This window comes from Pterocles gutturalis, unplaced genomic scaffold (genome assembly GCF_000699245.1).
Source record: "Pterocles gutturalis isolate BGI_N339 unplaced genomic scaffold, ASM69924v1 scaffold41739, whole genome shotgun sequence".
In the NCBI taxonomy this organism is placed as follows: domain Eukaryota; kingdom Metazoa; phylum Chordata; class Aves; order Pterocliformes; family Pteroclidae; genus Pterocles; species Pterocles gutturalis.
The window spans coordinates 49,238-63,530 of NW_010132465.1; the positions used below are offsets into that span (position 1 = coordinate 49,238).

Sequence of the window (14,293 nt, forward strand, 5' to 3'; positions counted from 1 at the left end):
GATATCTGAGCAGCAAATGTCACAAACCAGGAGGCAATTAAAAAGAAATATCTGGTATCTGGGGTAATGTTTCTTCCACATCACATGGACTTGTCCTGTTGGATCCCATGTCCTGCAAATGCAACCTTTGCATGAAGCAACATCAACACAGAAGTCATTTAAAAGTTGCACACAGATTTTTTTGGTGAGGGAGAAGTCTCTACACAGCCAAACAGGAAATGTAGACTGCAGACCCTGAGTGAGGAAATGCCACTGCTGTGCCTTGAGAGGGTTGGGTTCACCTGACCCTCCCAGTGGGATGCCGGCAGTGGCAGGAGGAAGCCCACTCCACTCCCAGGGGAGCGGGAACAGAGAAGCTGCCCCGTAGCACCTTGCAAATGCCATGAAGTAAAAATATTCTGCTCTTCAGCCAGACCGCTCCAGCTGTCTGCAGTTTGGGCACTTCGCTACATAGACACCCTCTAATAAATTTCCACAGCATTTCAGTTTCCTTATGGGCTGTCATGAGCAGCGCTTGCTTTGTTGATTACTTCACTTTATTTTGTCTGAGTGGTGCAAGAAGCCTTAGCTACTTGCCATTCCACAGATGCAGTCATGTAGCCCTGTATATAAATAAAACAGCAGCCATGCACAGTGCACTCAAGTAACCGCTTGCACCACAATGACCTCGATTTATAAATACATAAAAGTCCTTTTGCAAGAAGCACCCTAGTATGTTTATACTCGAGAGGCAATGAAAGGACATCTTTATATATATACCCACAGTGGGAAGGAAAATGCTAATGAATGATGCTGAGACCAACAAAATAGGCTCTGAAGTCAAAGTTGCCTCAGGAAGTCAACAAAACCAATGAAAGACTTGCCGCCAGCAAAGCCTTCTTGAGTCACAGGCACATCTTGGGGGGCTGGAGCCTCCACCCACTGCAGCTGCAAGGGCCTGGACCTTTGTCAAGATACAAGTGTCCACAGCAATAAAATGGGGTCCTTTGGTTCACAAATGCCTATGACATTGAAGAGACACATGTGATCCAAAAGAAGCTTCTTCCTCACAGACCTTCAGAGATAGGCACAGCCACAGAAGTCGTTGATAGAGACCTGCAGCCCCTGTGTGTGTCCCTTTCCCAGCTCCCGGCGCCCAGCTAGAGGAGTCATGCTCCAACCTCCAACCGGGAGCCCAGCCTCAGCTAGAGTTTCTCCTGTCGAGCCCGGAAAGCATCAGGAGATGGTTCACGAAATGATAACACCAGAATATTACAGGCAGAGGGAATAAATGGATGGCAGACTCAAGAAGTGTATACACATGGGAACAAGCCAACAAATGGAATACAGCAGAAATAAAACCAATACACTAATATTTAAAACATAGCCACATTTTTATTTGGTTGTAAATGAAAAACAAGGTGGTATAACAGTACAGAAGTGGTCTGTGGTTTCTTTCTAAAAGAGACTAATGGGACTCTACCCTGTATCATCTGACCTGGATGCAGAAAATACATCTATAAGCACTCCATAACAATGACCTATCCATATTAGCGATTCACATGTTTGACTCATGGGCGCTTGATAAATTCAGTACTGCTTGATTTTTGCTGATGATTTTATTCCTTTCAATGTATTTTCAGGAACAGAGGAAAAAATAAGAAGAATAAAAACAATGTAACGTTTGCTATCTCTCCAAACAGAGAGACAGCAAAAGCAATGGGGCACAGGCACCACCTTAAAAAAGAGCATATGATGTCTAGGTAAGTGTCTAGCAGAAAAGTTAAGGTTTGCATTGAGTCTGCAGCGTCTCTTGGTACGCAGTCACTAAATAAATGCGGCTAATTGGCCTGTACTATGGGGCCCTGTTGAATCTCCATGTCACTGGAAGCTATCTATCTGGTTTATTTAGTGCTTGGACAATGCGGTGGAGCTCTGACAGAACATCAGAGACCTCATCCTTTTGCCTCCTGAAAGATTTCCCTCGAGCCCGGCAAGCAGCCGAGGTTAGGTACTGCCTGCCAGACGCTGGGGCTAAGGCCGAGGGGACCTCTCATCCCTCACCTCCTGGCTTCACGATTTCCAGATGTATGCCGAGCATCACCTCACATCTGTTTGTGCCCACAGGGCCTGTCTGTCACTCACAGCCACAAGCAACTCCAGTTCAAGCTGAGATGCTCCACGCTCTACCTGCTGTGCCTCTGCCACGCTCATCTGCTGTGTGCCTGCACCCGTGCCCCGTCCCTATGCTCCTCCCTCCGCAGCCAGCCCAGCCCATCGAACAGCCCAGGCCCTCTCCTTCAGGGACTACCCAAAAGTGGCAACTGCTTTGCCTTGGCTGGTCTTGTTCCGAGAAGCTTTGCTGGGAAGTTTTATTGGGCCAACTATGCTTTCCTTCTCAAGAGATGTAAAAGTTAAAAGTAAGAATTTCTCTTGGTGAGCATTACGGAAAACTCACAGGGGACAATAAGGCTGATTTGTAGAAATTGGTAATTTAAAAAATAACAACAATGATGCAATACGTGTGCCCACCAGGGCCGTCTATAATGTCAACTTGGCGCAGTGTCTGCTTTCAACTTCCACCCAAGAAACTACATGAGGAGTAACAAACTCATCATCACCACCACAAAAGCCTGATTAGACTTTTTTTCACTTGTAGATGGAACTGGGTGTAAACTTAGCTGCAGAAACCTGGTGCCAGCCACGTGCTCCCACTTCAGAGTGTCCCCACACCTCCTTCACATCCCCTTGCTCAGTCACCCTTCAGTGGTGCAGAAGAGCTGCTCTGGGGCTGAGACTGCTCTGTGCTCGTCCTCCTGCACCTTCCCTGGACAGAGTAGTCAAGCTTAACACCCAATAACACCTGCAAGAAAGACTGAAGTGAGACTGCCTTATTGTATGTGTGAGGATGGCTTGACTTTCAAGATTTGCTGTGCCAAGCAGCGAGACTCAATGCCGCGGCAATAAATCCTATTTGGTACCTGTGGGGAGCAGCGACAGTCCTACCTGTCCTGACACATTTGGGGATCTCTTTTTACAGCAAGAAGCCTCAAGCACAGGAGCTGCCTGGTTTACTGGGGCTCCCTCAGCCCTGCCAGTGCAGGAGCAGCTCAGGTGCCTCACCTGTCAGACGCATGGTCTAAGCACCAGACCTAGTGCCTACAACAACCAACATATTCCCTGCCCACATACGTCCTCTGAGAGAGACAGAAACTCTGCAGATAGGTTTTTTTTGTCTCTCAGTTTCAGTACTATGAAAGTACCATGCTAGCATTTACTCTCTGGTCAGTATTTTAGTTTCCAGGGATTTTCTCCATCAATGTGGTCAACTTCTGCCAGGCTCTCTCCTTGGCTCTTCCTGGAGGGGAGAGCTGTGTCTGCAGAGGAGTGTTTTGCTTGCAAAGCCTTCCCACATCTTTTAGGTTAGTTCCCTACTGAAATAGGCCTTATGCCATTGCACTGCATATGTATTTATGCATCTGTCCATCAGTACACCCCAAAAACTTTTGAAACCCCTGGCTAACTTCAACCACATTTGGGAGATGTATCTTAAAGGCACTAAGCTCCTAAAAGTTTAATGAAAACAATCTTATTCCTTCACAAAATCAAGACTGGTGGACTCTTCTCACTGTGAAAAAGGCTGCTAGAGTCACAGCGCTGGTATCTTTTGTCTATTGACAAAACAGACTTATTTGAGGTATCACCACACCAAGCAAAAGAGCTTTTAAGAGAGAAACCCATGTGCATCTCTGTGCTATGTTCATTGCAATAACACTAGGCTAAAAAAAGACTTTTTGGCAGATGCTGTAAATAATTCACATGGTGTGAGAAGTTCATCAGCCTAAACTGGGCAGGCGTCAACCCCCAGCTTCTCTAATATATTTTGTTTTTCTGCCTGTCAGACCAAGTGGACTGCAGGGCAGAAGAGCCTCTGTTTCGCACAGAGAGGTTCGACAATCCCCTGCATGTGCACATTCATGGTGTGCACCACAGCATCACCAAGGTGAGATGAAACAGCAAGAGAAACGGGGAAACCTGCCTTGCCACTGCAGAGAGGTGACTGTCAGAGACACTAAGGTCACACCGGGCAGTGGAGCCTGTCTTTCAAGCCACGGTGTGAAGCACTCTGTCCATGTCCCCAAGCAATGATGACAGAAACCTGCTGTGTACCACCAACGACAGCCCCTGAGCTCCTCTTGATGCTGTAGAAACAGCATTCCATTTTGGGCCATGCCTACAGCCCTTCTGCAATCTTTTACAGCATACAAAACAAGGCAAACTCTCCCTTGTCTCACCACACAAAAATTAGGCAATTTTACAAAGACTTCAGGAGGAAAATCCAACTATTTCAAACAACCGGCCCTTGCAGGGACCTTGGTAAGTTAATTTATACCAAGGTAAATCTTATCTCTTGAGAAACCCAAGGCATTCTTATGCCATTCTCAAAGCAAGAAGCTGTATAGGATGAGCTTCTACTCATGCGCAGCAGCCACCCAGTGTGGGGCTGGAAAAGGCACAAGGAGAGCTAGGGAACAGCCTCAGGATTTTTCCAGGATCCTTGACACCTCTGGCAATAATCAATCAGACAAGAGTCATCTTCTCAGCTTCCCTTTAACATCCTGCCACACAACTTCATTAGAAAAAAATGAAACACTGCTAAGTCATGCCTGTCTTCATGCAGATGATGATCACAGAAGTAATATCCTTACCAGAAAAATGTCTCTACAGCTCAAAACAGCTCAAAACATTTGGATTTCTTCACCTCCAGTTAACAGTACTTCTACAGGAACTGACAGTTTATTCCACAAAGGGTTTATTTTGCCTAATCACTACTTTAACTCATCAAACAGATACAAATGCTCAGTTTCTTGGCTAACAAAACCCTCCAGATACATGATATTATCGGCTATGCACTATGAAGGGAAATAATTATTACTTTTTTCTCGTCTTCAGAATCACAATTTCCAAGGCTGCACAATCCCGCACAGGAAAATGAACCAGCACATTGCAGCTGATGATATGAAGAAGTCCTTTGACCAATCAGTAAGAAAGATGGTATTTAAATACTCTTCCCTCCAGCAATTCCCCTCCTTTCCCCATTCCCACAAAGATTTATGTTCTCAGCCCTGGCCTGTCAGCAGTACCTGTTGTATGTATGGAAGACCAAGAAAACCTGGAGCTACCTCCAAAGAGCCAGAGAACTGGACTTGCTTGTTTGTAGGAAGGGGTGTAAGAAAAGCTGGCTCCTTCCCCAGAGCTGCAGAATAACTCTTTTAACAGTTTCTAAGCATGATGCAGCACTGCAAAAGCCCACAAGGCAGCAGGTTAGTGTTTCAGTAACTGCAACAGTACTAAGGATCAAGGGGATTTCTTTCAGCCTACGAATAACCCGATTTCATTAATATTTTTTCAATTGCTCCTGTCTATAATGAAAAGGCTTTGTGTCTATACAATTGGCTGCTTAAACCATCCGGTTACCATGAGCTAAACTTGATTTTAGGAAAAAGTGTTGCACCTGTCTGAATTATATGTAAATATGCACAGTCAAAAAGGCCATGAGAAATGGCACCCCCCTTTCAACCCATGGCTATAGGATTTGACCGAAATGGCACCCCCCTTTCAACCCATGGCTATAGGATTTGACCATGGCAATGGAGCATGGGAGATGCTGCAGAGACTGGTGAAAGAGGACAGTCATAGCGTATGTCTTTGGTAAGTTTGTTTTTGGACATTAACTTATTTTCTTCCTGGAAATGTTGCCCATGGAGAATTTGAGGACTTCACCATTTGTACAGGTTTTTGAACATCGGTAGACTGGAAATCTCATGCCGACCCCCATTGTGCATCGTGATTAATCTCAGATTAAGTCACCATGAGCTTTTGATTCAAAACTTCTGAAATGTGTTGGTTCACTGCTTTAGGTTGCACTCTTCCTGTGTCGCCCGTTATATCCAGGAATCCCAAAGAGAAACATGGCAGCCCTACTTTCCAGCCAGCAAACTGGGAGCTAAATAAGTGAGTCAGTCCTCCCTTTATGCCAAAAATTAACTGTGAAATGAAGCAGTGGGGTGCAGAGCCTGAAGAGAAGCTCTGGCTGTACCGCTAAAATCCCGCAGCACTTTTCTCAAGGGAAGCAATAGTCCCGCTAACAAGGCCAGATGCCAATTTAGAGAATTAAATTCTGCCTACCCAAATTCCTCTTGTTTCATGTGGGTACAGTGTTCTTCACTTGCTACATAAGAAGTTTGGAAAGGGTTTCCTGGAGCCCTGGGACCAATTCCCTCCTGCTCTTGGCAGCCTACAATATACCCAGTTTCACAGACTGGTCAAGCTCCCTCTGAGGAATAATTTGTTTTAGCCATAATTGGAAACCAATACAGAAGCCCTGATCCACAGTTGTTAGAAACTTGCTGTTCTAAACAGAGGACTGCTGATATGCACTGTTAAACACTGGCTATGCTCCATCCCAGGGGCAGCTGCATTTCAAGAGCTGGCCAATCAGAGGGCCAACCCCCAAATGCCAAAAGCACTGGGAAAGCCAGGGACAAAAGGAGATTATGAGACTTCCTGTGGGCTAGCTGTGACGGGGGAACCATGCAGAGCATCGCCCCGTGGGCTGAAGAAGCATCTTGCCCCTTGCATGCCCTGGTCCTCCAGCAATGCCAAGCACCCAGGAGGCCCTGCAAAGGGACATGTCACTGCTCTGGGACTGTCTGCAGCAGAGGGGGAGGATTTTGACACAAGCTGGCCCAGAGACCTGGGAGTCTCATCCCTGGTACTCCACATACAGAAAACTTAAAAAGCAGGTGCCAGTGCCTGGTAAACAGCAGTTGTGTTGCTCACCCCGATGGTGCCCAGTTTCTGGAGGGAAAGTACTTTTTATAGCAAAATTCCCTGGAGACTGACCATTTGTCATCACATGCACCCAGAACTGCCCTCATCTCCTGTCATCCCAGCCACAGATTAAAAACTAAACTCAGGTTTCCCCTTTTTCCCTGAATGCCCTTTTTGCTGTCCCATTAGTTAAAGGGAGAGGCTCCCTGCAACATGGCAACGCTAAAGCCAGTGGAAACCCTGGACAGGGCTTGGCAAGACAGGCTTCCCTGCCAGGAGGGAAAGCTTGGGGGCCAAGCCAAGAGCTACACGTCACCACAGCCATGGGTAAGATGGTCAGTGGGAGGAGGGCATCCTGCTGGCTTGCCACTCTGTCAGCGCTGCTGTGAGCAGTTAGTCCTGTGCAGCACTGGCCGGCAGGCACGCATCCTGCCCAGTTCCCACCAGCCCTCCCCAGCCACCCTGCGACAAATGACCATCTGCCACAGCCTGAGGTTTAAAGGTTCCTACACCACTTCATTGACTCTGGCCTGACTTCGTTTACTTCGTCTCATTAACTTTTCCCCTAGAAATAATTATTGTTGTGCTTATGAAATACTGGCCCCCATGTCTCACTAAATTCACTGGTATATAAAGAGTTGGGCAGGGTCTGGCCATCACCCCCATCACCCCTGGCTCCCAGTTGAACAGACTCGCTGTTGCATGTGGCATTTCTGCACAGAGCCTGATAATCTGCATTTTCCTAAAGACAGAATGATCAGGAAGGTGCTGTTAAAGAGGTTTTTCTCCTACAAAATGGACTTCTACAAAGTGTAGAGAAGAGATGTAAAAACACCCTTCCCTAGCCATGTCCCCACGTGTCCTGAGAACTGCTGAACACCAGCCAGGATCCCTCTTTCCTTCTCATCTTTTGGGTCTTTGTTTTCTCTCTGTGCAGACATCAGTGGCACAGGATGAGTAAAAAAGATGTTTGCAGCCCTCTAATGGGCTGACATCCCAGGCTGTTTTGAGGTTATTCTTGCATATTTGCCCAGGTTCTTTGTGGAGTCCCAAGTCCTGCAAGTGACTGGACTCAAATCTCCCATGACCCATGAGATTCTTGGAGGATCTCAGAGTAATGAAGATGTAGCTTCAGCTAAGGACAGCAACAATAAGCTTAAAACCCAAGCTTATTGCAGCCTAAAAGACAGGCAAAAAAAAAAAAAAAAAAAAAAAAAAGGCAAAAGCTTCTAGGCTGCAACAGTGTGTTCCTACAAGCCCAAATTAGGGCTCCAAAATGAAAAGTACTGAGCATCTTTAACTCCTGTTCACATCAGCAAGTGTTACAATTCCTTACTGTCTGTCAGGGAAGAACTTGTGAGTAGTGGGACACTGTCTTGGTGTCAGGACCACCACCACCACGTGGTCGCAACACCGCCTCCCCCCCCACTCCCCTCCCGGTAAGATGGGGGCAAATAAGAAAAAAAGTGGAACCTCCTGAGTTGAGATAACGACAGATTTTTAATAATACCACACGAGGAAAGCAAAAGAAAGGAGAATATAACAATAAGACAAGATATAGAGTACAATGGAAACACTGATACAATGAAAATCTCACCACCACGAGCTTCACAAAAGAGACCCCTCTCCCGGCTAGCTTCCCCTTATATCCCGGGCATGACGTCAGCATGGTATCGAATATCCGGCTATGCCCAACTCCCAGCTTCTGTGAAGAATTAACCCTATCCCAGCTGGACCCAGGACAGACACAATTTACTTCTCCTCTACACAGCTAATATCAGGTAGAACCAGTAGGACTGGTGTCCAAATCCTTAAGGAACAGAGGCAGAGTGCATGCAGAAACAGTGCAAGGCAAAACATTTGAAGGTTTTTCTGCTACAGAAGCCACATGAGATCAAGAAAATGCTCAGTAAGACACACACCCTACAGTAAAACAGTGGTATGTGATGTTTCAAAAGTTAAAGCACGTTCGAATTTGTTGCTGTAATATAGTCAAGCTGCAAATACGTCTCTCCTATTAACAGTAAACAGCAACAATAGTTGAGGTCTCCAAGTGATTTATTAGCAGTATTCTGAATAGATGAACACTCCAATAAGTTATTAATTTACTAAAGTCTTGTCAAGGAGACTCTGCTCCAGTAAGTCCTTTTATCCTGGAGCTTGTCTAAATGGGGACACTCAGGCGAGCTAATCTGAATTGACCACAGATGGGAATGTAAAGTGAATGAGATAATTGCATTGCAGAGTGGACAGTCACTCTCACTCACGGTTAAAGAATTAACATCTGCTAAGGGCCCCTTGTCAATGAGCCCTTAATGGCAATCTCTAGTTGAGGATAATTTTAAGATTAGAGTGTAAAAGAAGAAATATTAATATGATCTGAACTATGGGAGGGAAGACAGCCTTTTATGCATACTAATAAAATTGGCATTCAAAAAATCTGAGCATGAAGCTGAAAGAGTTTATTTCTGCATCTTGTTTACTTAGATCAGATTATGTTTGGCTGCTGAATTCAGTTCTGATTTCCCTTGCAATAGTGTGGCTGAAGGGTTACACCCTGTAAATACTCTGTATTTGTAGCACATCTGTATGATGATAATATAAACTGATACTAATATAAAGCTAGAATTTAGAGGTTTCTGCATATGCTAAATGAACTGTTGCTGTGAAACAGTTAATTTGCTAAATTAAGCATGGGGAAAGCCTTTAGTGACCCCTTTGCACAAAGCTGATCCAAAATGATTCCCTGACAGGGAAGGAGTTCCTCCTCTCCTTCATGGCTGGGTTGCAAGCCCAACCCCTCAAACTGGCAGATGCTTAAAGTTTGCTGGAAACCTGGCTCAGTTGTACTGAGGTTTCCTCCTCTTTCCTCCTTCGCCTTCATGCATATCGGATGGGCCACATGACGGGGGACAGCTTGGCCCTATGTGTTGAATGGTGAGAGCCTGCCTGCGGGTGGGTTTCTGAACAGGATACACTGAATGTCTGGGGATGCCCGGGCAGGAGGCAGGCACCCACCATCTCCCTCTTTTCCTTTGTTCCCTGCTGAGGAGGGGCTCAGATGTTTTGTTTGGCTCCTGGACACTTGCAGAGAAGTCATTGTTTCCTAGCTGCTGAAAGGGTGGTTCTTCTCTGCATGAGACCAGACTTTAGCTAGGCTGCTCCAGCATGGGGCTCAGCTTGGCAAAGTCTCTGAGCACATGCTGATCTGTTAATCCATCCTTACTTCCACTGAGAAAGCCTTTAAGAGCAAACCCAGGGCATCAGTGCAGTGTTCCTGACATCTCCACTGTGCCATGCAGCATTCAACCTCTTTTCTCCACAGTGCTGTCCACATCTGCCCTTTCTTTCCTAATCCCACCATTGCGCTGCTGATTCTCCAGCGCATGACCGCTTCAAGGTGGAGGACTCATATGAGGATAACCATACCTGGTGGTTTTGCAGCATCAGGGACAGGTAGTGAGGAAGGGCAGAGACCTGCCAAGTCCCTGCTAAGGTGACTCTCATCCGTAGACCTGCCAAGTGTCATGCATAGCATGTGACATTGTTACTGATGGCTCTCACTGCCATGGTGGCCTGCAGCTTTGGTGACTGTAGCACGGTGACACCCTGCAGCCCCCTCATGCAGACCGCTCTCCCAAATGCTCTCCACCACCCTGGTCCCACCACCAAAAAGGGAAACCCAGAGCCACTCTACTACAGAATAAAGAAGAAAGGCATTTCCCAGAGCCAATTCAGCATCTTTCATTCCTCCACCAGCTCTGAGCTCTGGATCTTTGAAATGAACCCAGAGGCTTGGAGCTTGCTTTCTGTGGTATCATAAATCTCCTCAAGGTCAACAACATGGCAGGTTGTGATGAGGGAGGATTTTTGTCATAAGAGTTGAACTAGGCATCTCAGGAATGACTCATGACGATGAGGGCAGAAGAAATGCAAAAAGCCTGATTCTTCTTTTCAATAAGAACTGAAGCAGATGCACCTTTGCTCCCAATTAACATGTGATTTATTAAAAAGAGGCCATAAGCCCCTGAGTACTATGAACCTTTGCATGCTGCTGCCTTGAAACAGGGCTTGCAGGTGCCATAACACTCAGCAGCAACATGGGTGGATTGGGTCTGGTGCCATTTGGGTGAGCCACCACCTCCTGAGGCCTCCCCTGAGCTTAGCAAATTGCTCATCCAGGGGGCAGGAAACAGTGACCAAGCTGCCAGCAGTGTGCAGAGACCTCACCATCCTGCAAAACCCTGCAAGCCCTGACTCGGTGTCTGGAAATGCACATGTGGTGTTGAAGTGTTTGAAGTGGGAGAAAGTGGTATACAGACGGTGTGATACACAGTTTGGATCACAGGTTACAGTTGTTACATCACAGTTAAAAAACTCTAAAAAGTTAAAAAAGAAATCCAGTAGCACTCGCAGAATTTATGTTTGTGCTTTAAAGAAAACTGCAGCAACTGAGCTGCAATTAAATAATACCCTTCAGAGTTGGACATTTCATACCACTGCATATTTGAAACCACTGTTTCAAGTGAAATTACTGTTTCCATATGTCTGAAATTAGGTGCTACCAGAAGTGGGAGTAAAGCACAACATAACTCCAAACAGAACACAAAACTCTGATGTTTCTTTAGGTGAGATACATGTTGCTATTGGCAGTTACAAGTAATTGCTGGAATGTAGCACACTGTAATAAATTAAATGTGATATTTGCTAAGCACGCAGGCTTGCCATCTGGTCACCAGAGAGCTGCTGTTATTACTTTGCAGGTAAAAAGTGGTGTTTATGGGCAGGGAACTGAAGTGTGCCATATAAATAACATCTTATAAGATCCAGACCCTTGGACTCAACTTTTTTTTAAAACCTGAAATAATTAAATGATCCTGACTTTTATAGCTTCTTTGCAATAACACAAACTAAAGCAATGCCAAAAGAAGATATCCCACAGGAGCAAGCTCAGTAAATAGCCTGATTTTGCAGCATGCTACCGCAGATGCATCAAAAATTCCTTTCCTTCTTGAGACAGGCCGTGGTTCCTACACACAAGACCTCAATCCTACTGTCCCCACATGTTGCACCAACCTGTAGAGGAGCCAGCTGGAGGCTGGGATTTGCATGGGTTCACACCAGGTACAGCCCCAGTCCTGGTGGGCAGGTACATCACTGTGGTGACCACAGCGAAAACTGCACCAGGGTGCCAGCACAGATGAGGCAAATACTACCCTGAATGATGCCCTGGGTTTCTTATCCCTGAGAACAATCCTTGGAAAAGGTGAAAAAGGAGTGTGCAAGTCAGAGTACCTCAGATGTGTCCTGCTAGCTGGCCTGAGAGCTGTAGATTTCGGTCCCTGCACTGCATCACAGGCTGGTGTAGCCTTATGATTCAGGTAGTGGGACACAGAGGTGGGCAGAAGTGCTGAGGGCCTGTAAAATGCTCAGCGGGGTATGTCCAGCCTTTCTTTTGTAGGTCCCAATTTGTAGTTAGTCCTGATTCAGAACCACAGGATTATCTGGGTTGGAAGGGACCTTCAAAGATTATCTAGTCCACCCCCCCCCACCCCCACCATGGGCAGGGACACCTCCCACCGGATCAGGTTGCCCAAAGCCCCATCCAGCCTGGCCTTGACCACCTCCAGGGATGGGGCATCCACAGGTTCTCCAGGCAACTTGTTCCAGTGACTCAATACACCCATTGTAAAAAAAGGTCTTCCTTATAACCAATCTAAAACAATTTCCATTTAAAGCTGTTGTCCCTTGTCCTGTCAGAATAGGCCCTGGTGAAAAGTTTTTCTCCATCTTTCTTATAAGCCTCTTTATATATCTCACAGTGAAAGACAGTTCAGGCATCTTTTTAGGGGCATGAGCAAAGAGAGGCAGGAGAAGAGAGGAAGATAGCACTTTCTCTCACCAGCCACCTGATTTAAACCTTTTTCTGGGTCTGTCTGGCAAGCCTGGAGATCCTTGTTTCTGAGCTGACAAGAGCACAGGGCAGCATCTCCTAGAGCAGGACATCAGCTGTGTCCCAAGACACGGCTAAGAGATGCACTCTGGTGAACAAACAGCTCTCAGTATTTCTGCAGAGTGGCTTCCTAGCCAGGCCATGGCTAGAGGTGACCCCAAATGACTGCAAAGAGGTTCGAACAGGTGATTTTTCTCAGACTTGAATGCTGGTGTCAAGAACCAGGCTTTCACCTCAAAACATGTTATCAGCAGAATCAAAAATTGTATAATATGAATCACCAATCAAACTTGCTCCTTTCTCTGTGTTAGGTCAGAGGGCAATTTTACATTTGATTAAACTTTCAGACAAGCTCATTAAATGAGGCCACTAGAGGGAGCAGCCTTTAAAGTCCAGGCTGGTTATTGGGGATGCCTCCCCACCAGTGGGGACCCTGGAGGGCAGCCCTGCAGCCCTGGCTCCCAGAGGAGGGTCTCCAGCGCCACGGGACAGGCTTATGCACCAAAGGGAAGAGTATTATTGGTAGCATCTCCAGTGCCCGATTAATTATCTGCTGTTTCTGATATTCAAAATAATCAGAGTTTTCACATCTATTTTTCCTTTTAGCAAACGTGACGTTTTTCTTCAATCTTTTCATGCTCTTTTCACATGAGAACAAGTGTTCACAGAAAAAAAAAAAAAGTATAAGGTTTCTTAATTACCTGGCTAATCTGGTTTATGGGAATTGTACTTCAGTGTGGTCAGTCACTATTTTGACACTCTTACTTCTCAGTGAATATGGTGACCATTAATTTCAACGTAGTTGCACTGCATTTTGGTCAAAGTTGGACCGGTTTGCATCGCCTCAAAACCACACAACTGCAAGGACTGGAGAAGACCGTGAAGAATGACATCCCTTTTGTCTGTCCTGAGGCATCGGCAGCATCTGCCTTCTTTGCAGTCGTGAGGGGTGGGGTTCATCGGCTGAGGGGAGAGGAGTTTTTTGGGAAAGAGCTCAGCAAACTGAGGGGCAGGGCAGTGCCTACATCACCTCAGAATGAATTACATTAATTCACCCTGTGAAATAAATTTGATGACAAGGGATGCTGGTGCAGTAAAATAAGAAGCGTAAATGCTGGAGTGGAGATTGCAGAGGGAAAGGGGGGCTGGAGGGAGGGTTTTCTTTTCGCGCCCCCCGCAGGCCTACCTCTCCTCCGGTGCAGGGGAATGGACTCGAATATCTGGAAGTGCAAATGGCTCCTCTCTGACTCACGTCATCCTCCAGCCCGAAGGTGGCCGAGCAGTTAGCAGCAAAGTATTTGTAAGGCATCCACGTCTTGCCAAAGTCCTGGGAGCGCTCCAGCACCATGGCAGCCGGCCTGGGTGACTTGAAGACCAAAATCAAGTGAGTGAAGTAGAAGGCGGCTTCCAGGTCCAGCCGGATGGTCTCGCGGAGGGCGTCCTGGGCCGCCTGCCACCAGGTGCGGGGCAGGCGGAAGGGGGAGTCAGCCATGGCGGCAGGGGGGTGGGCCAGCCCTGCATGGGCCC

The 14,293-nt window shown here is 46.6% G+C and overlaps 1 protein-coding gene across 1 annotated transcript in view; it reads right to left on the bottom strand.

Moving 5' to 3' along the window:
- The window catches only part of NTN4 (netrin 4), a gene marked incomplete at its 5' end in the record, with an annotated part of 43,677 nt that extends 29,392 nt beyond the window's left edge, over nt 1-14,285 (bottom strand). Inside the window, one exon of the mRNA XM_010080894.1 lies at nt 13,953-14,285. Within this exon, the coding sequence (XP_010079196.1) occupies nt 13,953-14,285 (333 nt within the window). The remainder of the gene's footprint in view (nt 1-13,952) is intronic.
- Between the last annotated feature and the right edge of the window lie 8 nt (nt 14,286-14,293).